Source organism: Schistocerca gregaria, chromosome 7, assembly GCF_023897955.1.
Source record: "Schistocerca gregaria isolate iqSchGreg1 chromosome 7, iqSchGreg1.2, whole genome shotgun sequence".
NCBI lineage: Eukaryota > Metazoa > Arthropoda > Insecta > Orthoptera > Acrididae > Schistocerca > Schistocerca gregaria.
In genome coordinates, this window is record NC_064926.1 from 73,354,573 (window position 1) to 73,380,900 (window position 26,328).

The following is a 26,328-nucleotide window of genomic DNA, read 5'->3' on the forward strand; positions in this document are numbered from 1 at the left end:
GTAACTACACCTGTGTCACAAGCAAACGGCAACTTACAAAACAATCAACCTTCTTCAGTATACACAATCCCAAGTCTGTGCTACATCAAGAGCACAAGCAAAGTTACTAGTGTTGATGCTACTTATGAACTTGCTTATCTTGAAGCTGCTATTGAACTGGGTTGTCACCAGTTGGTCACAGGACTTATGTCCTCTTCCCATAGGAGCTGCTGCTGAAGCGTTGTTGTCCTGTATTCATCATGGCATACTATTCACAAGTTAATCAAGGCACAGTTGGTCCAGATTATCTCACTCCTCAACAGTGATTCAGTGTAGATCCCTCATAGTGATTAGTGGGTCATGTTGTCCATAAACAGTCCTTTTCAATCTATCCCAAGAATGTTCAATAGGGTTCATGCCTGGAGAACATGCTGGCCACTCTACTCGAGTGATGTCGTTATCCTGAGGGAAGTCATTCACAAGATGTGCATGATGGAGTGTGAATTTTCATCCATGAAGACAACTGCCTTGCCAGTATGCTGTTGATATGGTTGCGCTATCATTCTGAGGAAGGCATTCATGTATCGTTCAGCCATTACAGCGACTTCCATGACCACAAGTGGCATACGTCTGCTCCACATAAGGCCACCCTAAAACAACAGAGAACCTCCACCTTGCTACACTTTCTGGACAGTATGTCTAACGCACTCAGCCTGGCCGGGTTGCCTCCAAACACATCTCTGATGATTGTCTGGTTGAAGGCATTTGCGACACTCATTGGTGAAAAGAACATGATGCAGTACATTTGGAATGTTGTTGGGCCCATCTGTCAGCATGTGATTAGCTGACTTCTTCTCACAGCCTTCTCTTCCTTGTCATTCCCGACTGGCATGTCAGTGTAGTGATGCAAGTGGAGCAAATTTGCCATAAAAGTCAGTAAATCACTCAATGGACAGTATTTTTCAGTACAAGTATTTTGTTCGTTCCAAGCAAGTGTCGATTCATGACGTCATCATCCAGACATGAGTCGACTGTAATCTGAATCCATTTTAGCAAACTAATAGTTTCTCTCATGCGATAAATTTTATAGATTATAAAATACAAGTTCTTGAAGTTCACTCAGAATTGGAAATGTTTAATTAGTAATTACACACCATAATTTATCTGTTTCATGTAAAGGTGTTTTGATTTTTGTGTGCATAAAAAAAGTGTGAATTTAGGGGCAGCTTTTACTCTGAGACAAGTTATCACTTAGAGTGCAAAAGTGCACTTGTGCAGTTTTTTGAACTGTGCAGGGAATTTTCTTCTTTATGAAGATCACATTATTACAAAAGAGTCGTTTAGCCCATTAGGGAAAACTGAAACTTGTGCGCTCGATTTAAAATACGTTACATGCCAGTGCATAATCGAGCTGTCCTGTAAATCGCATACAATATTTGACCATGCACTTTGACTTAATGCACTAAGTTGGAAGTTAATTTTGAGACAAGTACTGATTTCAACAAAAATGAACCGAAAGCTTATTTAAAATATCGAGGTTCAGTTCTAATTGAGACACATATCACCGTGTTGATTACATTGCCTAGCAATACTTTAATGCACGATTTGTGATGCAGTAAGTCCCATTACACACACAAAATGTTACATGTGAGAGTATGAGAGTGTTTTTCTTTCCATAAATGCCAATAAACCGGAAGTTTCAAAAGTTAAATAACCAACTGTTGTGTAACTTCATTGTATCACTACAGAACTTATTGTATTGTGTCTCTTCATCAAGAGATCTGAAGAAGGTGGGACAAACAAGAAGACGACTAAAAGGAGAGGCATTGGTAAAATATTTGGCGCTGCAATGTGGGGCCAGAAAAGAATATACTAACAACTTGAGGCACACTGCACAAGCTTTGACCCACTGGAAATGATAATTACTCATAGCTGAAATGGATATACTAACAACTTCAGGCCCAAGGCACAAGCTTCGACTCACTGGAAATGATAAGTACTCACAGCTAACATGAGATACTCGCAGGTATGAGTAGGATAGATGTGTTGATATTGGTATTTTAACTGTATATAAAGATATGAGGAAAAATGTATACCCGAATAAGGAGAGTGCGAGATAATTCAACCCAGAGTTTGGAAGTGATGTGTGAGGGGAGTGAAAGTGGATATAATCCTCATGTGGAGGAAACTCAGGAACCAATTATGGACCAGCAATCGCATAATCTGAGTGAGAAAAATCTTGGTGAAGGAGTCACAAATGTAATAAATGTAGGAGAGCAATCACATAATTTAAGTGATATGTCACTGGTGTGGAGGTGACAGTAGAAGCAGACCTGAGTACAAGTTGAAATAGTAAGATGCAGAAGTCAATAAATACCAAAGTTACACAGGAAAGTGTGAATCTTACGTCAAATGTTACAGAGCTTAAAGATGATATGATTATTGAATTCATGATGAGTATGCAGTGTCAGTTAATTAAGAATATGCAATGTTTAGCTGAGAAGTTTGATGCTAAATTTTATTCACGAACTGAAAAATTCGACACCCAAATGGGTTTACTCAATGAAAAATTTAACAAGTTCGAGTCACTTAAAGATGGTAACAGTCAAGTATGGTAATTCATGCATACGTGATATATACCCAGAAGACAATCCTGATAGTATACAACCTTGGAAAGACCCTTTGACACCTGAAGTTTGATGGGTAGATGCAAATGTAACTCAAAAAACACGACAACTGCAAGGACCGATACCACTTGGTAACGAAGCAGTAAAGTTGTGAAAGGAACAACCACCAAATTTCTACCATACTGTACATATTGTTGAAGTACATGAACCACCGAATATGACATCTACTGAAAGATTAAACTAGAACTGGTCACCAAAAGCCTTGACTTTATACCATAACAAACAACACAGCATGTAGAAATTTGTTTATATATTTTTTGCCACCAAACATCTTGTTTGCGAATAAAGCAATTTTGTGAAAAATTTATGCCTGGATTTTATTTCACATATTACACAATGAGTTTTGCACAGCATAAGACCTCAGGAGTATTTGCAGTGAAGCTACACCTCTTGAATGAAGATATACAAGTTATGTAAATTTCATGAACACTTTCGGTAACAACATTTTGTCTCTAAATTAATGAACAGTTCTGCATTTTTAAGTTCAATCAATTTGTTGTGATAGTTGCATCTCATCTCCTGGAGGCCCATTTCTTTAAAATCTTATGGTTCACATTGTTATTGTGCCTGTGAAACTTTTGGCATAAACTTTCAACTTTTGCAAGTCTGCAAATATTTTAATTATCAGCAATCCAATTCCACCATAGCTGGTCCCCAGCCCAGTTGAAAAGGAGGAGGGGGAGGAGTAACACCTCATTAAAAAACCTTGGTTCACCTGGCCTGGGTGATAGTACCTCATGAGGGCCTCTTGCAAGGGATACGGTGAAGACCTCAACGGCAGCGAAGGCAGAGAATATGGGCTTCGGTACGGCAGGGCTGGCAGAAGAGGCACCTTTTTTTCTTTGGGTACAAAAAGAGTACAAGTAGTGACTGAACCCCAGAGGGGCAGCTACAGACAGCATCTGACTCATGTTGAGCGGCTGACTTTAGGCTGGGCATCCTACTGCCTATGTGGAAAGTAACGGGAAACTACCACATTAAATTCCCAAGCAGTACATGGTATGTCTCTCCATGTAAAAGATTCCGGAGTTAAAACTTCCCCTCATTCGGTTCTCCGGGAGGCGAACACATTGAGAGTAGACATATTTGAAAGGAAGAAAGGGACAGTGAAGGGAGGAAAAAATACGGATTGGAACATGGAATGTGAGGACACTTCTGCGAGCAGGAAAGCTAGAGAATGCAAAACAGGAGATGAAAAGGAACAGATTAGATGCCCTCTGTTTGTGTGAAATGAGATGTGGAGAGAATGGGGAGATAGAAAGTGGAGATTATAAACTCTTTTACTCAGGGGAAATCAAGAGTGATGAAAACAGAGTAGAAATATTGATAGGGCAAAAGTTCGAAAATAAGGTAATGAAGGTACAATACATTGATGGAAGACTGATGATGATACGACTGAAGGGTAGTTAAAAAGATTTGGTATTAATACAGGTATATATGCCAACCAGCCAGCACAGAGATGAGGAAGTGGAAGAATATTATGAGAAAATATAAGAACTCATCAAGAAAGAAAATAGAAATGCCTGCATTATCATCATGGGGGACTGGAATGCAGTGTGGGTGAAGGAAGAGATGAAGATACAGTAGGAAAATTTGGATTAGGAATAAGAAATGAGAGAGGTGAATGACTAATCAGTTTCTGTAAAGAAAATTCATTAGTAGTGGGTAACAAATTATTTGAACACCACAAAAGGAGACATTACACATGGATATCAAATTTGAATAGGGAAATATATCAGCTGGACTACATCCTGATACAAAAAAGGTTTAGAAACTGTTTGAAGTATGCTAAAGCTTATCCAGGAGTGGAAATAAATTCAGACCACAACCTAATGATGGGAGAAATGCAAGTGAAGTTGAAAAAAAGTCGGGAGAGGTAAAGTAAACGAAGGACTAAACATAGAAAGACTCAAAGAGGTAGGAAAGGCATCAGATTTGGAGAACAGATTTATGGAAAAATGGCAAAGATGCAGTGTTGATGAAAGTGTTAATGAAAAGTGGATAAAAATGAGGGAAGGACTCATCGACTCTGCCAAAGAAGTACTAGGAATCAGAGTATCCCAAAGCATCAAGAAAGAATGGATAACAGAAAACATGTTGAAAAAGATGGAAGAGCACAGAAAGTGGAAAAATTTAGAAACTGAAGAAGGCAAAAAGAGGTACAGGAAACTGAATAATGAATTAAGAAGATAAACTGAAGAAGCAAGACAAAAATGGATGAATCAGAAATGCGACGAAATAGGGAAAATGGAGAGAGGGGGGGGGAGAGAGAGAGAGAGAGAGAGAGAGAGAGAGAGAGAGAGAGAGAGAGAGAGAGAGAGAGAAAAGTATGAAATGATGAATAGACTGGCTAGTGAGATAGTTTTTGAATGTAAAAGAAAGAGGAACAACATGGAATTAGAAAGAGTGGATGGCACTCTAGCAGAAGAACCGCAGGAGGTTTTGAACAGATGGCAAGAATATATTAAATGTCTGTATAAGGGGGATGAAATGCAAAGCGAAATTAAGGTTGAAGAGGAGGCAATATGTGCTGCAAGATGGAAAGGGATTTACCATCTCTCTTGTTGACACCTAGTATACATTATCACATCTTTCTTCATATACGACATTCTAGATGCTACAATCAAGGTAATTAAGTAGTTTCATATAACAGACACACACACAAACACACACACACACACACACACACACACACACACAGAGAGAGAGAGAGAGAGAGAGAGAGAGAGAGAGAGAGAGAGAGAGAGAGAGAGAGAGAGAGAGAGAGAGAGAGGGGGGGGGGGGGGAGACAGACTAACCATTCTCCTTATGCTGTGGCCAAAAGTGAGTAAGTAGTTGTCTCGGCAATGGCGGGTGGTGGAGATATGTGAGAGGAGTGCGGTCAGAGAGAGGGAAGAAAATCAGTTGAAGATCTGGAAAATCATATTAGATGTGGAACGTATAGGTGTGGACAGGGGAAGCAGCTTACACTAATGCAGGAAAGAAAGGAGCACAATGGAGGACACCTTTAAAAATCAGTACACCGTGCAAAAAAAAAAGTCATCATGGTAACAACTGTAGTCTATAGAGAATGACATTAGAAAAATACTTTTTCTCAGTTTACTTACGATGAGACGTGAAAGAGTTTGTCAAGTGAGATTGCACTTGAGTCCAAAGATGGCACCATGTCCCCATGCTTGTCAGAATATGATACTATGTTCCAGTCTTGTTTTGGTGGCACATTACAATAAGCTGGTATCTCGGTATCAAGTTTGGATGCCCAGGCTGAGGCAGCTTCTCCATTGCCAACTTTTGCCTGTGCTCTCACAACTGAGACCACCAAAAATAAAAATGTCACTTGTACACCCATTATTCTCAGTGCCAACACAGATTACTAGAAATAAACAGGTAAGTGTATTAAAATGAAGCACAGATAACAAAAAATTGTACAACTTAAAAGTCCAGTTTACTTGTTTTACAAATTCAGTTTATTGCACACATTAACACCAACACATCTGTACTGCATACATGCAGATTATTTATAGTCTACAGACATGAAGATGAAAACAAGAAGACAAAGCTGTGCTGAACCTTTTGCGTTCCTTCTTTCATTAGAAGAAGGAGGCAGATAAAAATGAAAACAAGGAATAGGAAGATATGCTAGTGCTTAAATAAACAAAAGTTATCTTGAACTGTGGACTAGGAGGAGTAATAGGTGTAGGAAAGGAGTCAGAAGTAACGGTAGTTGTGACCATGATTCAGCATCTAAAATATGTATTCCAATCACAAATACTAGTCCATTGTTAGCTACTAACAACTTATTTTGTACATATGTCTCCTGTATTCCATCAGCATTAATTTTCCATATCTTCAGCACCTACATACACTGTTTATATTTCCTTTAAGGCTACTTTACCCATTAATAACTGCTTTCACAATAGCTACAAATCTGAGTTTACACCTTAATGTCTGCAAGACTTGCACCAATTTCTCCAGTTTCAGCAGTAGGTAATAAATATTCTTTTCTATAATACTATGAAAAGGACAGATTGCTACTCACCAAACAGCAAAAACGTTGACTCTCAGACAGACACAACAGAAATAGTGCTATATGTTTAAGCTTTCAGCTAAAAGACCTCCTTCTAAAGTAGAAAACACTAACACATTTACACAAGCATGATTCTCACACACATGAACATCAATGACCAAGAGTGGTCACAAGTGTGTCAGATGCACCTGCATGAAGGTGTTTGTGTTTTCTACATTAGAAGAAGGCCTTTGGCCATAAGCTTCAATGTATAGCACTAATTTTGTTGTGCCTGTCTGTGACTCACCACACATTTCATATAGTGAGTAGCAATCTATCCTTTTAATAAAATTATCATTATTGCATCCTGGATTTTCCATTCTTTAATATTTCTTTTCTGTCGGGCATAATGTTAATACTTTCAGCTCATGATGAACTTCAAACTCACTGTAGTCATATAATTTGCTACTATGTTTGGCCTGATTCCCATTACATAAAGGAGACAAAGAAAAGCTATTTACTGGAATAAAATCAAACAATGGAAATTCAGGATCCAATAACAACACGTGCACAGGCAATATCCCCAAGGCCTAGTCCATAAACAGATCTCCAGTGCCATTTCCTCTCACATCCGCAATCCTCCCACCACCCCAAAAAACCAGCCACAAAGGAGTAACCCCTTCATCTCCCAGTATCAACACATCTTTCACCAGGGCTTTGATTACCTACCATTGTGCCCTGAAGTGAGGGACGTCATATCCAATATACTTCTCACACCTCCTAAAGTGGTATTCCATCACCCACTCAACCTCCACAACTTCTTAGTCCATCCCCATGTCACTCCCATACCCAACCCCTTGCCACAAGGATCATATCACTGTGGAATACCCAGGTGTAAAACCTGCCCAATCCACCCACCCTGCACTTCCTATTCCAGTCCTGTCACAGGTTTATCCTACCACATCAGGGGCCAGGCCACCTATGAAAGCAGCCATGTCATTTACCAACTCTGCCGCAATCATTTCACAGCTTTTTATTTTGGTATGGTAATCAAACAGCTGTCCACCAGAATGAAAGGCCATCACCAAACTGTGACCAAGACCAAAGTAGACCATCCTGTGGCACAACATGTATCTGAACATAACACACTTGATTTCAGTGGCTGCTTCACTAACCAAGCCATCTGGATCCTTCCCTCCACCAACAGTTTTTCTGAACTGCACAGATGAGAGTTATTCTTACAAAACGTTCTCCGCTCCTATAATTATCCTATAGTAACATATTGTCCCCACACACCCCACCCAACAGTTTCTACCCCCTCTGTCCTATCATCTCCTTCCCATTTCCATCTCCCACCCTGTTTATGTGCAGCACTCTGCCAATGCATCCACTCATCTTTCCCTGCTCCTCTTTCTGTTTTGTTCTTTTTTCCCCACCTCCCTGACCCACAATCTCCTGACACTGCACCTGTTGGCTGTCTAGTCCCTGCACACTCCACCAGAAGTGTTCATCTCTCTCCCCACCAGTACACTGTTATCCCTTCCCCTTCCCCTCCCACCCCCCATCCAGATTTCTGCTTGCATCCCACACAATGTTGAATTTTCCTGCCTGGAGTTTCCGCTGTTTGATTTAAAATTTAGTATAAAAGTCATTAGTCACTGTCCTTACCCGCCCAGCCCATTCCCTGTTCCTATTCCATCACTACACAGCCCTCATTCCATGATAACACCAGTCTTTTTACTTCTCTCCTTTTTGCTACATCCCCCCCCCCCCCCTTGTCACCACTCCCATCATGCACCGGTGCTGCTGCTCGCAGTGGGGCCTCAGTTGCCTGAGACAGCAGTCATGGTCATGTATATGTGTGAGAGATGCATTTGCATGAGTGTGTATGTGTGTCTGTTGTCTACTTTTGACAAAGGCTTTACTGACTGACAGCTTTATTTGTGACAGTCTTTTTGTTGTATCTATCTGCGACTCAGTATCTCGAGTATATGGTGAGTAGCAACTTTCCTTTTCATAATATTGCTACATTCCATCCTAGCTTTTCCATTGTTTGAATGAAAGGATATAAATGATATGTTTGACTGATGCATTGTATCCTCAATGAAAGCAAGGAAGAAATGCAGGACATGTTGAATGGCATGAACAGTTTAATGAGCACACACTCTGGTGGAGTGTGTGTGTCTGTCAGTAGTGGTTTATCTTGTAGTGAAGTCAAAGTAGATACTCCGTGCAAATTGGTATGGGTGGAGGTTATAGTTAACAGCCAAACTAAGTTAATAATTGGCTCCTTCTACCGACTCCCAGAGTCCAATGATATAGTTGCTGAACAGTTCAGAGAAAATCGGAGTCTCGTAACAAATAAATACCCCACTCATACAGTTATAGTTGGAGGGGACCTCAACCATCCCTCGATATGTTGGCAAAAATACTTGTTCAAAACTTGTGGTAGGCAGAAAAACATCTTCCAAGATTGTCCTAAATGCTTTCTCCAAACTCCTAACTGCTTCGAGCAGTTAGTCCACGAACCCACACGAACTGTAAATGGTTGCGAAAACACACTTGACCTCTTAGCCACAAACAATCCAGAGCTAATAGAGAGCATCATGACTGATACAGGGATTAGTGATCACAAGGTCGTTGTAGCTAGGATCAATACCATTTCTTACAAATCCACCAGAAACAAACGCAAAATAATTTTATATAAAAAAGCGGACAAAGTGTCACTAGAAGCCTTCCTAAGACACAATCTCCATTCCTTCTGAACTGACTAGGCAAATGTAGACGAGATGTGGCTCAAATTCAAAGATATAGTAGCAACAGCAATTGACAGATTCATACCTCATAAATTGTTAAGAGATGGAACTGATCCCCCATGGTACACAAAACAGGTCCAAACGCTGTTGCAGATTACAGACGCACGAAATTTGGCACAGACTTCAATGCAAGATGCCTTTAATAGGTTCCACAACGAAACATTGTCTCAAAATTTGGTAGAAAATTCAAAGAAATTCTAGTCGTATGTAAAGTACACAAGCGGCAAGACGCAGTCAATACCTTCGATGTGCAGTGCCGATGGTACTGTTAGCAACGACTGTGCCGCTAAAGCGGAGTTATTGAACACAGTTTTCCGAATTTCCTTCACCAGGGAAGACGAATGGAATATTCCAGAATTTGAAACACAAACAGCAGCTAGCATGAGTTTCTTAGAAGTAGATACCTTAGGGGTTGCGAAGCAACTGAAATCGCTTGATACCGGCAAGTCTTCAGGTCCAGATTGTATACCGATTACGCTGATACAATAGCTCCCTACTTAGCAATCATATACAACTGCTCACTCACCGATTGATCTGTACCTACAGATTGGAAAATTGTGCAGGTCACACCAGTGTTTAAGAAGGGTAGTAGGAGTAATCGATCAAACTACAGACCTATATTATTGACGTTGGTTTGCAGTAGGGTTTTGGTGCATATACTGTATTCAAACATTATGAATTACCTCAAAGGGAACGATCTATTGATACAATCCGCATGGTTTCAGAAAACATCGTTCTTGTGCAACGGAGCTAGAACTTTATTCGCACGAAGTAATGGCCGCTATTGGCAGGGGATCTCAAGTTGATACTGTATTTTTAGATTTCCAGAAAGCTTTTGACACTGTTCCTCACAAGCGATTTCTAATCAAGCTGTGGGCCTATGAGGTATCGTCTCAGTTGTGTGACTGGATTCGAGATTTCCTGTCAGGAAAGTTGCAGTTTGTAGTAATAGATGGCAAATCATTGAGTAAAACTGAAGTGATATCAGGTGTTCCCCAGGGAAGCGTCCTGGGACCTCTGCTGTTCCTGATCTATATAAATGACCTGTGTGACAATCTGAGCAGTTCTCTTAGGTTGTTTGCAGATGATGATGTAATTTACCGTCTAGTAAGGTCATCCGAAGACCAGTATCAGTCTGAAAGCGATTTAGAACAGATTGCTGTATGGTGTGGTAGGTGGCAGTTGATGCTAAATATTGAAAAGTGTGAGGTGATCCATGTGAGTTCCAAAGGAAATCCATTGGAATTCGATTACTCGATAAATAGTACAATTCTCAAGGCTGTCAATTCAACTAAGTACCTGGGTGTTAAAATTACGAACAACTCCAGTTGGAAAGACCACATAGATAATATTGTGGGGAAGGCGAGCCAAAGATTGCGTTTCATTGGCAGAACACTTAGAAGATGCAAAAAGTCCACTAAAGAGACAACTTACACTACACTTGTTCTTCCTCTGTTAGAATATTGCTGCGCCTTGTGGGATCCTTACCAGGTGGGATTGACGGAGGACATCGAAAGGGTGCTAAAAAGGGGCAGCTCATTTTGTATTATCACGTAATAGGGGAGAGAGTGTGGCAGGTATGATACGCGTGTTGGGATGGAAGTCATTAAGGCAAAGACATTTTTCATCATGGCGAGATCTATTTACGAAATTTCAGTCACCAACTTTCTCTTCTGAATGCAAAAACATTTTGTTGAGCCCAACCTACATAGGTAGGAATGATCATCAAAATAAAATAAGAGAAATCAGAGTTTGAACAGAAAGGTTTAGGTGTTCGTTTTTCCCGCGCGCTGTGCGGGAGTGGAATGGTAGAGAGAGAGTATGATACTGGTTCGATGAACCCTCTGCCAAGCACTTAAATGTGAAATGCAGAGTAATCATGTAGATGTAGATGTAGATGTCTGAATTGAGAGCAAACCAAAGAAAGACACAAGTAATGAGAAGCCATAGAAACATGAACACCAAAATTGGGGGCCATGAAGTAGACAAAGCAAAGGAATTCTGCTACCTCGGCAGTAAAATGACACCTAACAGATAAAGCAAGGAGTACATAAAAAGAAGACTATGCAGGCAAAGACAACACTGCTACCCAAAAGAGGTCTGGCAGAGTCAAATATCAGTCTTACTTTGAGGAAGAAATTTCTGAGAATGTACATTTGGAGCACAGAATTGTATGGTAGTGAAATATGGCCAATGGAAAAAAATGGAAAAGAAGAGAGCCGATTCATTTGACATGTGATGCTATTGAGAGGTGTTGAAAATCATATGGGCTGATAAGATAAGAAATGATGAGGTTCTCTGCAGAATCAGTGAGCAAAGGAACATGTGGAAGACATTGACAGAAATAACAGTGAGGAATGATAGGACATGTGTTATTACGTCAAGGAATAACTTGCATGGTACTAGAGGGAGCTGCAGGCTGTAAAAACTGTTGGGAAAGACAGGGATTGGAATATATCCAACAAATAATTAAGGTCATTGGGAGCAAGTGCTATTGTGAGATGAAGAGGTTGGCAGAGGAGAGGAATTCAGAGAAGGCTGCATCAAACCACCCAGAAGGCTGATGTCCCACCAAAAAATCTGCCAGTAAGTGTACTGTCCAAAAAAGGCATCTGGATGCTTGCCAGTGGGTCTCAACTGATACGTAGAGAACGTTCTGATGGAGGCTATGTGGTGGACTGGGTGCATCTGGCTGAAAATGACTCATATCAGCTTGTATGAATACTGCCACCTGGTTTCAGAGGCAATCTTCAGTTACTACAGGTGGCTTGTAGCTTTGGTGAAGACAGCTAGCCTCACATGCAGGCTGAAAGCCATGGTATTGTTTTGCAGCATATTTCATGCTGATCATGGTCCACTTGTTTGGAGACAAGTGGAAGGCATAAACCAGAGGCTCAAACAATTATTTGATGATCTCAGATGCTGATCTTTAAACCTTTACTATTGAGTGTGGAACTGTAGGTTGGGCATGCCCTACACACACAGTAAGTGGTTACTAGGGTAGAAAAGTATGTGTGGAACACACATGTGGGTTTTTCAGGATGGAGAAGTATTTCCACAGTTATTAGAGAAGGAGCACAAGCTCAGATTACAAAAAGATGGGGAAGGGAATTAGCCACACCCTTTTCAAAGGAACCATTCTGCCTGGAGCAACTTAGAGAAATTACAGAAACCCTAGATCTAGGTTGCCAGACAGGGAGTTTAACTGCTTTCCTCCCCACTGTGAGTCAAGAGTAATAACCACTGTTCCACCTCGCTGGTTGCAACTTTTTGACTCAGATAACTTGTGTCAGGGAATCAGTGATAACAAGGCCATTATAGTACAACTGATTAGGAGAGTAAATAGGAATGTAGAAAGGTAGGAAGTTATTTCTGCTTTGTAAGTGTGACAAGAACAGATTTTAAATCAGCTGAGCAGTCCAAATGAAACATTCATACACAAGGCTGAAAATGTTTTGTATAAAAGGACAAAGTACAATATTCACCAGACAGACATTTGCTAAAAGAAGTTATGAGGGATGGAAAAGACCACCCATTGTTCAACGGCTGGGTTAGACCACTCCTCCAGAACCAAAGAGAGCTTCATGGCAGATTTAAATACAGCCAAAGCCTCCTAGACAAATAGAAACTGAACACAATCAAAATTAGGAAAGAGAGAACTAAGGATGAAGCATCCCATGAATTTGAAAGTAAAATTCTCTCTTCCAATTTGACAGGAAATCCTAAGACATTCATGTATTATGTTAAATCAGTGAATGGATCAAAGCCATCTCTACAGACCATAATGATATCAAAACAGAGGATGACAGAGAGAAGGCCAAAACATTAAATTACTTTTTCAAAAATTGTCTCATTGAGGAAGATCATACTGTTGGTTCTCCAATTGCTACAAAACACCAGAATGACAGACTGCAAAATAAGTAACTGCAAGATAGAAAATCAACTATAATTGCTCAGATCAGCAACAGTAAATGTGCTGGATGGTACACTTATATAATTCTACATGAAGTATGCAAAAGAATTGTTCCTCTTCTTGCAGCAGTCTACCATAGGTTGCTGGAGAAGTTATGCGTGTTCATAGTGACTGGAAATATGTGTAAGTCATTTCCATTTTTAAGAAGTATCATTCAACAGAGGCACATAACGATAGGCCCATATACCCGATGTCTGTTTGTTGTTATACATTTTAAACACATTTGATGCCATTATTTTATGACCTTTCTGTATGACAACAGTCACTTGGTTACACTGGAAATGCTGACATGGATAGAACTGCTAAATTCTGATATTTCAGTGATTAAAATGGTGCTGTCAAAGTGATTGATGTTTAATTTTAGTGCATCTGTGGCTGTAGACATGTTAGCATATATGTGTTTACATTAATCAGGTGTCAAATAGTGACAGCAGTTAGAGTTCTAAGGACAACAAAGTTAAGTACTTACTGTAATATTGTCATAAATAACAGTCTGTATACAGAAATTCAATCCACAAATATGGAACAAGGATACCTATCAAAATCCATATCATGTACATTATCAGTGGTGAATAAATAAGTGAATATTATTTATTTACATAGAACAGCTGCAATATTTTTATCAATTTAGAGGATGAAAATAACAAATTGTGTTACTATGTTTTACTAAAAGCTTTGTTCACTTTATACTTGTGTACTGAACACAACTTAATCTGATGTCAGTCTCTGCTCTACTAGTAGTTCACTCACATACAAAAAACATCATATTTTACAGTAAATATCTAGCAACGTAATATTCAGCTCTACAGTAGCATTAGTAAACAATATACACAGGTTCCTTCTATAAATTATGTACTGGTCTCATATGTCAACTGTTTTTATTAAATAAAACTGTGCAAAGACACATAACTGCAATTTTTTATTTAGCATAATAAGTGTGAAAACTGCCACAGAGCAGTGAGGAACAGTCGCAGTGTGAAAACTTTGTACACTTTTCTCATATTGGCTGCTGTGAAGTCAACAGCCTGGATGAATATGTGGCCAGCCATTGGCACTGAATTCATGATCATAAGTCATTGCGCTCATTGCTGAGCATCGTGATCCCATGAACCAAGCTTCTCCATCCCAGATGGTTACCAGCTTCTCTTGGTGCCTGCTGAAGAGGTAGACTGGAGATGATCTTGATTTGATCTCTCCATCTGCTTGCTGCTCTTCCTCTTGATCTCGTGTCCATGATCTTTCCTTGCAAGATTATTTTCTCTAGATTTTCTCCATCTCTTCTGACAATAAGGTCAAAGAACTGGAAAAATTTTTGGTGACTCAAGAAGAAAGGCATCTGGAGATATCGAGTTGTTCAATAATGGACTGATTTGTTGTTCTGTCAGTCCATTTTATGCATAGCATCCTACACCAACACCAAAGCTCAAACACATCAATGCACTGTTTGTCTCTGGCCTTGAGTGTCCATGTTTTGCAACCATAAAAGAAGACAGAAAACACGAGTGTTTACTAGCCTGCTAGTTGACGCTGAATTAGTTGTGCCTCTTGTTCCATGAATACAGAGAAAGAGCAGCTAATCTTGAAATTCAATGTTGATTTGGCCACAGCACACGCAGAATTAAAACAACTGAGAGCTGCAAATGGCAGAAGTGAAATTAGGAACAAGGTAGGTGACTGGACTGTATTCAAACCAGTCAGATTGGGCAAAAGATACACCTAGTCTGCCAACTTCAGTCTACATGTCTCCAATACTTACACTGCTCTAGAGATTGTAGACAAAAATGTGTAGTTCAAGAACACTCTGACAACACAGAGAGAAAAATGCAAGTTAAGGTTATTAGCCAGATGGTTAAAAAAATCAAGGAGATCCTTCTGCTAGGAAGTAGTTCTGATAGGGAACTGTCTGAATTAGATCAGAACTCTATGGGTAGTGATTATCAGATAACTAGTGTTTTTAAGCCATGTGCATAGCTCAGCAATGTTGTTATGATTTTCAAACTGTGGAAAATCCAGGACGAACTGTAACAATATTAGAGAAGGAAAGTTGCTACTCACCATATAGCGGAGATTCTGAGTTGCGATAGGCACAACAAAAAGATTCACACAATTATAGCCTTCGGTCATTAAGGCTTTTGTCAGAAATACACACACACACACACACACACACACACACACACACACACACACACACACACACACAGGCAAACGCAACTTGCACACACGTCTGCTGTCTCAGACAACTGAAACCACACATAGTTTTTAGCTGAAAGCTAAGAGTGTAACAGTCTTTTTGTTGTGCCTGTCAGCAACTCAACGTATCACCTTTACAGTGAATAGCAATCTATCCTTTTCTTAATATTGTTGATATTCCAACCTAGTGTTTCCATTGTTTGAAAACACACAAGCACAGCTCACACACACGTGACCAGGTGTTTGAGCTCTAGTGCTCAAATTTTATAGAAAGAAGGAAGTTTCGATCAGTAAATGGAATGACAAGTGTGTCACATTAGCAACTAATTTCGGCACTGTGTTTCCTACCGTAAAAGTCCAACATTGGAATTCATCCGAAAAAGAAAATGTCATTGTTCCACAACCACATGCGTTGAATATATACAAGAATTTCATTGGGGGGGGGGGGGGGAAATCGGGGGGGGGGGGGGGGGGATCCTCACACTTGACTAATGGAGAAACATATATTGCAGTGTGTGATAAAAAGTGGTTCTGATGACTTTTTACAAGGGTGATAAATATGACTGTCGTGAATGCATTCTTGGCTTTCAAGAGATGCAATGAAGGAACTTTCAGTGAAAGAACACAGATTATGAAAACATACCTGAAGAAAGGTCTCGAAATGAGGTAGCTAAGGGAAGACCAAGAAAACTCATTTCACCTTTCAGGAGCAATGTACCGGGTATGGGTATGATCAGAAACTGCACGCCATTCAGAAACAGAAAAAGCAAAGACAGTGCCAGATGAAAACTGCAAAGGATAGCTGAAAACATATTGTGGGAAGTGTAATGTTCTGTCAGTATGGAATGCTTTTCCAAATATCATATCAGGTCTTAACGTAATTTCAGTTTTGGAGAATTTTTAAGTTAAAAGATTTGTAAATGTTACTTATTGTAAAATAAATAATTGTTTTTAAATGTTATTTTGAGTTTATTACTAGCAATTTCTTTATCCTTTATCATTTTCCTTAGTAAGCAATGTAATAACAAAACAATAGCCAAGTGCCAAGCATCCACAAATAAGGACGGCCAAAAATTTTACATTTTGGCAACAAGTGAACAAAAATTTCTTCATAGTTCCATAAATTGGGTTGCCAGGACACAGTATTTCAGAACTACAGAATATATATGTACTAAGAATAAATAGGGTGCTAATGGGTTAGCAGGCCTACAACCACCTAAAATACTGAACTTCCAAAAATAGATTATAGAAATCCCATATTTTATGACTGCAAAAGTATTGGATTTTCTACTTCCAAAATACTTGTGTCTGAAGGGGGTTCAAGATCATTCACTAACAGCATTTTCACATTTGGTTCTGGAACATTTGGCTCGTAAGGTTCTTCCTCAGGATTCTTACTGTCATTGACTTGAGGATCTGGTTTCATTTCTGGTTCTACTTTAGGATACAGAATGTCTTTGTATCGTTCACTAACAGCATTTTCACCTCTTCTTTGGTTCTGGAACATGTGGCTCGTGAGGTTCTTCCTCAGGATTCTTACTGTCATTGACTTGAGGATCTGGTTTCATTTCTGGTTCTATTTTAGAATACAGAATGTCTTTGTATTCGTCTTTGAAATAGATCCTGATGTTCATAATAAGTTAATTTTTTATTGGAATTATTTCACCAGGAAACCCAACTGATCCATTTCTTTTGGAAAAGATGCAGTAGACAAACTCATTTCCATCAATGGCCATTTTGCAATGTACCCTAGCTTTATAGCTAGTGATGAACTCAAAGTGGATATATTTCATTATGTGAGGTACTTTGTTTGCATTACCGTTCTTCAAGACATTTAGTCATTCCTATGCATTCACAGCAACTTCACCTTTTTCATTTCTAGCAGCAAAAGCGGAGTTAACATGTGTTGTATGTGTGGGTTTTTGTTGTTATAGTAACATCAGCTGTCAGCCAGCATTTAGGGTTCTGCCAACTGCAAATTGGTAACATCTGCAGGCATTTATAAATCTCTTACAAAAAGAGACCACTTGTCTTGTTTGGCATTATGGTATTCATGAAAGTTTCTTCTTTTATACAAAGCTACTGTGAGCTTCTTAAAATGCCTATAAGATTTAGGAGATACTATTTTGTTAAGCACAGTACACACAGCTGTGAGATTTCTCATAACAACGAGAGATCCTTTTTCAGAAGACTGATATCAGCTGCTTTTAATGATATTAGTTACTGCTGTTTGATTCAAACAACTTTCAAATTGGTATGAACATGTACAGAATGAAATAAATTACTACAATATACCTGTACAAAAAAATTAAAACAGATATTTTACACATTACTGAACATTTATGCTTGTATTGAAAATTCTACTTTCCCAACAAGAGGTCCCATTTCACTTTCCATCTTAGATATTGCTTCTTCCTACATATATCTTGTGGAAAGACCATGAAGGTATAATTTCTGAACTCACAAAGAGGCTTACAGTTATTCTTCCCACAAACCATTTGTGATCAGAACAGGAAAACGGGGGACATAACAGAGGTACACAAAGCATGCTGTAAGATGGCTTATGGAATATGGATGTAGGTGTAGACATTGGTTCTGCGTTTGAGCTCTGGTCCAGTACTTATTTATAATGTGTCAGGAAGTTACAGACATACTGCAGACTGAGAGATTCATTCTGTAGACAGTAACCAAAGCTGTGGCTAGCGCAATCCTCTGCAGTACACTTTCTTCCTGGAGTGCTAGTCCAGCAGGACAACTTCCAAGAAGTTTGGAGGATAGGAGACAGGTACTGTGGAAGTTAAGCTGTGAGGTATGGTTTTGAGTCAAGCTTGGATAGCTCAGCCTTTAAGATTATTGCCGTCAAAAGGCAATGTTTTGGACTGAAGTCCCAGTATAGCACACAGTTTTCATCTGCCATGAAGTTTGAGGAATGGTGTAAGTAACATCTTCTACAAAGCACTAACTCAAACTGATAATGAGATGGTCATAATTGGTCAACATGGGGAAAGACATACATACTTTTAACATGGATACTAATCTAGGATATATTGCACTTTTAGACTGGACACCAGTTTTGTAGCTTACACTTGCTACTTCTCAGATATGAATCTGTAAATTGTTAGTGACAATGATTGCTTATACAGTGTAAATTGTGTTTGTTAAGGTTCTCCCAAAGTGCAGGTTCCAAAAAACAGGGAAGAAGTCTGTGGCAGGTTCAAGTCTTGAGTCACTCTGTGAGACATATATTCCAATTGGTGGTGCACTGCCTGCGAAAACAAGGATCTGGGTTTGAATATCAGAGTGACACACAGTTTTAACTCATCGTACATGACCAATAGATATATATTTTGTAAAGAGTACCAAAGTCCATCACATAAAAGTTAAAACGCACACACACAAATTTCTTAATCTAAGACTTGAAGACAATTTTACCATCAACTGTTTCTACCCCACATTTGTCAGCTATAAGTGATGTGTCAGCATAGAGAGATTGAAGGAAAAGCAAAAGAATAGAAAAACCCTTTACAAAGAAGGGTCATTGAATAGGCTCTCTTTTGATGAACACAGATTGAAAGACTGATTTGTCTGGGGATAACTGATGCATTATGTAATGCAGTTTTAAGAAAATAAGTGTGGAATGAACATGAGATGCCTCCAGAAGCTTCTTTCCTGGAGCTGTTCTAGGATACTATGACTCTCTGGTTAGTATCATAATACTATTCAAAATTAAGACAAGACAGTAAACCCACATCCAGTGGGACCATGTTATCAAGTGTGGAATGATATTTCCTGAGCTTACCACAAAGGAGCTTTCTAGACTCCAATATCCAGGAAAGATGATAGTTAACACTACTTTCTTCAGTGCATTCTCTATGCAGACACTGACGACAAAATTACTGAACAATACAATGTGGTATATCCCTGAATGGATATGCAGGAAAGAAAGAGAGATTATAATATCAGCCAGCATTAAGTTACTACTAGATAGTGTCGGAAGTTCCATGCGGCTTTTCGTGGATGGTGCTGTAGTATACAGAGAAGTTGCAGCATTAGAAAACTGCATTGAAATGCAAGTTGAGATTCATTGAGAGAGTCCTTAGGAAATGTATTCCATCAACAAAGGGGGTGGCTTACAAAACACTTGTTCGACCTATACTTGAGTATTGTTCATCAGTGTGGGATTTGTTCAAAGGAGGGCAGCATGTTTCATCACAGGGATATTTGGTAAGTGTGATAGTGTTACAGAGGTGTTTAGCAAACTCAAGTGGCAGACTCTGCAAGAGAGGCACTCTGATCGCAGTGTAGCTTGCTGTCCAGGTTTTGAGAGGGTGCATTTCTGGATGAGGTATCGAATATACTGCTTCCCCCTACTTATACCTCCCAAGGAGATCACAAATGTAAAATTAGAGAGATTCGAGCATGCACAGAGGCTTTCCAGCAGTCTTTCTCCCCGCAAACCATCTGCGACTAGAACAGGGAAGGGAGGTAATGACAGTGGCACATATAGTGTCCTCCACCACACACCATGGGGTGGCTTGCAGAGTATAAATGTAGATGTACAGATGGAGAACAATTTCAGACTCAATAATGATGGAGAAGGAAACTGATTGTACCTTCTGTAAGGAAACATCCCAGCGTGCACCTCATGTGCTTAAGGAAAGCCTGAAAGACCTAAATTAGGATGGAACTAGAGGGATTTGAAAACTTCATCTCCCAGATATAAGTAGTACAGCTAATAGTTCTCTTTCTGGGGCATGAAAAATAGCTCCACTTCTCATATTAAGTCCAAAATGTATATGAACATTTCCTTATCCAGCTGTCAGGTGTCACAAGTCATGATGAATTTTGGCATTGCCTGTTGCAGTGTAATTTGCTGTAGACACCTTAGAATCTAGATCTCAGGAGTAATGGATGTGTACAGACGATTGTAAATTTCATCATTAGTGAAAGTGATGTAAAACTAACCCTTGTATCACAGTGAAAGGCATTCCACTGGTGCTTGTGTGTCAATTCTGGACCTGGTTCGTAGATTGCCACTCTTTATCACTGCAGCTGTACAGCATCTTCAATCTCTCCCTGAAATCAGCTTGATAGTTCCCCATAGATGTATAGATTTTCTGATACAGCAACTTACATGTGTTTTTTATCTGGGGAACAGGGAGATATGGAAAGGTGCGCCACTACAGAATACTACACCTTGTCTTTTAAGCACTACTATAAGAGAAAAAAAGATAGAAGTGGCTGCCAGAAGTAATGCTGTGCATAAACTGACAGGAACAACTTGGGAAACACGAGCAGAAACTGTGGGCACTTCTGCATTAGCTTTGTGCTAGTCTACCACTGATTAAACATGCCCTGTATGGTGTAGATCTCACCATAGCACAGCAGTGGATATAGCTATGAACAACATGGTGATCATCACTGGTTGCCTATAGCCTACTCTTCTGTTTTTTTTTTTTTTTTTTTTTTTTTTTTTGTGGTTTTAGGGCGCACAACTACAATGATCATTAGCGCCCTGCTACTCTTCTGGAGAAGTCATGTTGTCTCTCTGGAACTGCACCCCCTGACATTCAATAATATGTAAAGCAAAATAGAGAAGACCAAAGTAACAATATCAGAAGCTTATCCTTTGTTTCCTTTGTTCAGTTACCAGCAAGAACATTCACAGTTATTCCAGCAACAGCAACAGTGTTCATGTAAATATGCATCTAAAGAAGCAATGTACAGGGTTATTACAAATGACTGAAGCGATTTCGCAGCTCTACAATAACTTTATTATTTGAGAAATTTTCACAATGCTTTGCACACACACATACAAAAACTCAAAAACTTTTTTTAGGCATTCACAAATGTCCGATATGTGCCCCTTTAGTGATTCGCCAACATCAAGCCGATAATCAAGTTCCTCCCACACTCGGCACAGCATGTCCCCATCAATGAGTTTGAAAGCATCGTTGATGCAAGCTCGCAGTTCTGGCACATTTCTTGGTAGAGGAGGTTTAAACACTGAATCTTTCACATAACCCCACAGAAAGAAATCGCATAGGGTTAAGTCGGGAGAGCGTGGAGGCCATGACATGAATTACTGATCATGATCTCCACCACGACCGATCCATCGGTTTTCCAATCTCCTGTTTAAGAAATGTCGAACATCATGATGGAAGTGCGGTGGAGCACCATCCTGTTGAAAGATGAAGTCGGCGCTGCCGGTCTCCAGTTGTGGCATGAGCCAATTTTCCATCATGTCCAGATACACACGTCCTGTAGCGTTTTTTTCGCAGAAGAAAAAGGGGCCATAAACTTTAAACCTTGAGATTGTACAAAACATGTTAACTTTTGGTGAATTGCGAATTTGCTGCAAGAATGCGTGAGGATTCTCTACCGCCCAGATTCGCACATTGTGTCTGTTCACTTCACCATTAAGAAAAAAATGTTGCTTCATCACTGAAAACAAGTTTCGCACTGAACGCATCCTCTTCCATGAGCTGTTGCAACCGGGCCGAAAATTCAAAGTGTTTGACTTTGTCATCGGGTGTCAGGGCTTGTAGCAATTGTAAACAGTAAGGCTTCTGCTTTAGCCTTTTCTGTAAGATTTTCCAAACCATCAGCTGCGATACATTTAGCTCCCTGCTTGCTTTATTCGTCGACTTCCGCGGGCTACGCGTGAAACTTGCCTGCACGCGTTCAACCATTTCTTCGATCACTGCAGACCGACCCATTGATTTCCCCTTACAGAGGCATCCAGAAGCTTTAAACTGCGCATACCATCGCCGAATGGAGTTAGCAGTTGGTGGATCTTTGTTGAACTTCGTCCTGAAGTGTCGTTGCACTGTTATGACTGACTGATGTGAGTGCATTTCAAGCACGACTTAACGCTTTCTCGGCTCCTGTCGCCATTTTGTCTCACTGCGCTCTCGAGCGCTCTGGCAGCAGAAACCTGAAGTGCGGCTTCAGCTGAACAAAACTTTATGAGTTTTTCTACGTATCTGTAGTGTGTCGTGACCATATGTCAATGAATGGAGCTACAGTGAATTTATGAAATCGCTTCAATCATTTGTAATAGCCCTGTACTGTAAACATGACTCAAGCATTTAAAGATATGGGTAAGTATAGTATTTCTAAATTACAATTTAGTCAAGTAAATACTAAGTTAGCAATAGAAGATAAAGAGCAGATATGTAGCATAATTCTCGAGTCTGTTTTCAAAGTGGCAGCTTTCTTTCCAGTTCACTTGGTTGAATTTAGCAGGCATAGTCACAAATAGTACTAAGCAGTGTAGTTACAGTTCATTAATAATACAAGAACATCAACAAAAGCAAAATGAGGACAATGGAATGTAGTCGAGTTAACTCGGGTGATGCTGAGGGAATTAGATTAGGAAATGAGACACTTAAAGTAGTAAAGGAGTTTTGCTATTTGGGGAGCAAAATAACTGATGATGGTCGAAGTAGAGAGGATATAAAATTCAGACTGGCAATGGCAAGGAAAGAGTTTCTGAAGAAGAGAAATTTGTTAACATTGAGTATAGATTTAAGTGTCAGGAAGTCTTTTCTGAAAGTATTTGTATGGAGTTTAGCCATGTATGGAAGGGAAACATAGACAATAAACAGTGTGGACAAGAAGAGAATAGAAGCTTTTGAAATGTGGTGCTGCAGAAGAATGCGGAAGATTAGATGGGTAGATCACATAACTAATGAGGAGATATTGAATAGGATTGGGGAGAAGAGAAATTTGTGGCACAACTTGACTAGAAGAGGGGATTGGTTGGTAGGACATGTTCTGAGGCATCAAGGGATCACAAATTTAGTATTGGAGGGCAGGGTGGAGGGTAAAAATCGTAGAGGGAGACCAAGAGATGAATACAGTAAGCAGATTCAGAAGGATGTATGTTGCAGTAGGTACTGGGAGATGAAGAAGCTTGCACAGGATAGAGTAGCATGGAGAGCTGCATCAAACCAGTCTCAGGACTAAAGACTACCACAACAACAATAATACAAATATACAGATTAAACTTCTGGTGAGTAAAGACTGGAAGTCATCCAACTGATTCTGTTCTGATGTCACAAAGAACAAAACTAATCTCCAGAGATGGGGTCTCCATATGAAGTCCGTGTTCTGACTATATGAGGTTAAGCATGTCTCAGTCTACTACTTGCAGTGTTGCCTCAGCTCAGTCTTGTGAAGCATGGAATACTTTGTTAACGTAATGTACTTGAGGTTGCCAATCTCCTGATCTGTAGTTATTTAACATTTGCAATGTTTACACAATTTTTTGGTTACATTGTGCATCCATGTGTTGCATGTTGTGTGCTTATGACACAATGAATAAATACAAAGCACAGTCTTTACATGCTCTCCTACACAATACAGAGTCAGTCTGACTTTGCAGTGCAAAGGTTTTTAGGAGTTGGTCTGGACCCAAACCATCGTAGTAGCACATGCCTGTTTCTTGTTGCTGATCAACACTTCTCAATCCAACAGAGAACAAGCCTTTTTTGTTGACCTGAAGATTTTGGTGTGGATACATCAGGATCTCCACAGATTACAGTCATAATATGGTCCACCCAGTCTCAGATTTGTGACTGTGTCCAAACAGCCAGTTAGTTATACAGTGCACAGTTTGGCTTAATGAACAACAATTATGATAATTTCCTTCTGAACCTATGTTCAGAGGACATAGATCATCTGACACTATCTGATTCTCCAAGGTTCAGTTCCTGATTTAGATGGCACCGGTACCTACAAAACATTATGTATCTTAATTTTTTCCACAAGGCACATCCACAGTAGCAGCAACAACATGCTTGTCAATGATAAGGGGAGAAATATGGACTAGAATATGCCACTGATAAAGATAGCTCCCCATTTCTCACTATATCTGCAATTACATGCTCATCTGACCCTTCAGACAAGACCAATATGAAACACCTTAGTACCCATTCTTTTAGCGTTGTTCTGTTCCTAGCTGCATGGTTCGCTGCTGGAGAAACTATTAAAGTACATACTATTTTGCTTCTCTTTGGCTGGCTGATTAGAGACAGCAATCACAGCTTATTTTATTTTTGAGGCTCCTTTAAGTTTATTTGGGACCATAATCCTGCAACAGTATGTGCAAGTACTGGGTTTTTGTGCTCTAAGCTATTTCTGTTATCTGATGACTAATTCTGGTCCACTATTAAGGGAAATGATTTTAATTTTAAATACCTTTCTCATCTCAGAGTACATTATACATGCTATAGCTCATTTCCCAAATCATCTTTTCATCAAAATAGACCACACACGCACTCTACTAGAGACTGCATGCTATACTGAGCACACGAGACATATGTAAATGAATCAGAACATGAAGTACTTAAGTGAAATCCACCAGATAACACTTAATATGTTCAATATGGAAAGCACAGATTGCTACTCACCACATAGAGGTAGCATTTGAGTCACAGACAGGCACAAGATAAAAGGCTGCTTAAATATTGAACATTCTGACAAAGTAGAAGAAAGTAGTAAAAAGCGCACACACACATTTTCACAACTCACACACAAATGGTCACTGTCTCTGGGTACTGGGACTGACTGTGACTGGGTCTGATTTGAGCAGCAATCTATTGGGGTGAGTGGTGAAGTGATGAGGGGAAGGGATAGAAGGTTAGGGATAGCTGTGTTCGAGGGGATGTTGGTTGGTGGTTGAGTGGAATAGAGAGGAGAAAGGGTGAAAGGACAAGGGGAGGGGAAAGGATGAGGGAAGGAGAGAGAAACAGAGACTGGGAAAAGACTAGTAGCATGTGTAGTGCAGAAGTGAGATCAAGGAAGGGGATAGAGAGTTGGAGAATAGGGAATACCAAAGGGGCAGAATCCAGATGGTCCAGGCTGTGAAGTAATCATTAAAGTGAAGCACATCATGTGCAGCATGTTGAGCAACTGGGTGTTCAGCTGTCTCTTGGCCAATGTTTAATGGTGGCCATTCATATGGGCAGACAGCTTGTCAGTTGCCACGCCCACATAGAAAGCAGTACTTGGTTGCATCTTGGCTGGTAGGTCAAATGGGTGCTACCACACCTGGCCCTGCTTTGATGGTTAGGAGATGCCTGGGACAGGACTAGGATAAATGATAGTGGCAGGATGTATGGGTAGGTCTGGCATCTAGGGCTATTGCAGGGATATGAGCCATGAGGCAAGGGATTGGGAAAAAGGGTGGAGTAAGGATGGATAAGGATATTGGGTAGGTTTGGCAAACAGCAGGAAGCCACTGTGAGGGGTGGGGAAGACAGTGGGGAAGATATTCATAATTTCAGGGCACAACAAGAGGTAGCTGAAACCCTGGCCGAGAATGTGATTCAGTCAGTACTGAGACACGAGAGGAGTGTTCCTTTGTGGCCGGACAGTGTGTATGTTGGAATCGGTGAGAGGAGAGACGAGGTACAAGAGATCAGCTTCTGGGCAAGGTTGGGAGGATTATTTTGGTCTGTGCAGGCCTCATTGAGGTCCGTGGTATATTTGGAGAGTGAGTGCTCGTCACTAGAGACGTCACAACTGTGGGTGGCTAGGCTCTAAGGAGGGGACCTTTTGGTATGAAATGGAAAGGCAGCTGTCGAAGTGGTGGTATTCTTGGTAGTTAGTAGGTTTGATGTCAATGAAGGTTCTGAGGTAGGCATCCTTGAGGTGTTGGTTAACATCAAG

The 26,328-nt window shown here is 40.0% G+C and overlaps 1 protein-coding gene across 7 annotated transcripts in view; it reads right to left on the minus strand.

Annotated features, from left to right (window-relative positions):
- The window catches only part of LOC126281772 (carboxypeptidase N subunit 2-like), a 312,044-nt gene that overhangs the window by 259,245 nt on the left and 26,471 nt on the right, over positions 1–26,328 (minus strand). For all 7 annotated transcript variants that reach the window (XM_049980973.1, XM_049980975.1, XM_049980974.1 and 4 more), the window contains one exon: positions 5,774–6,039. In XM_049980973.1, the coding sequence (XP_049836930.1) occupies positions 5,774–6,015 (242 nt within the window). In that variant the 5' untranslated portion in view covers positions 6,016–6,039. The remainder of the gene's footprint in view (positions 1–5,773; positions 6,040–26,328) is intronic.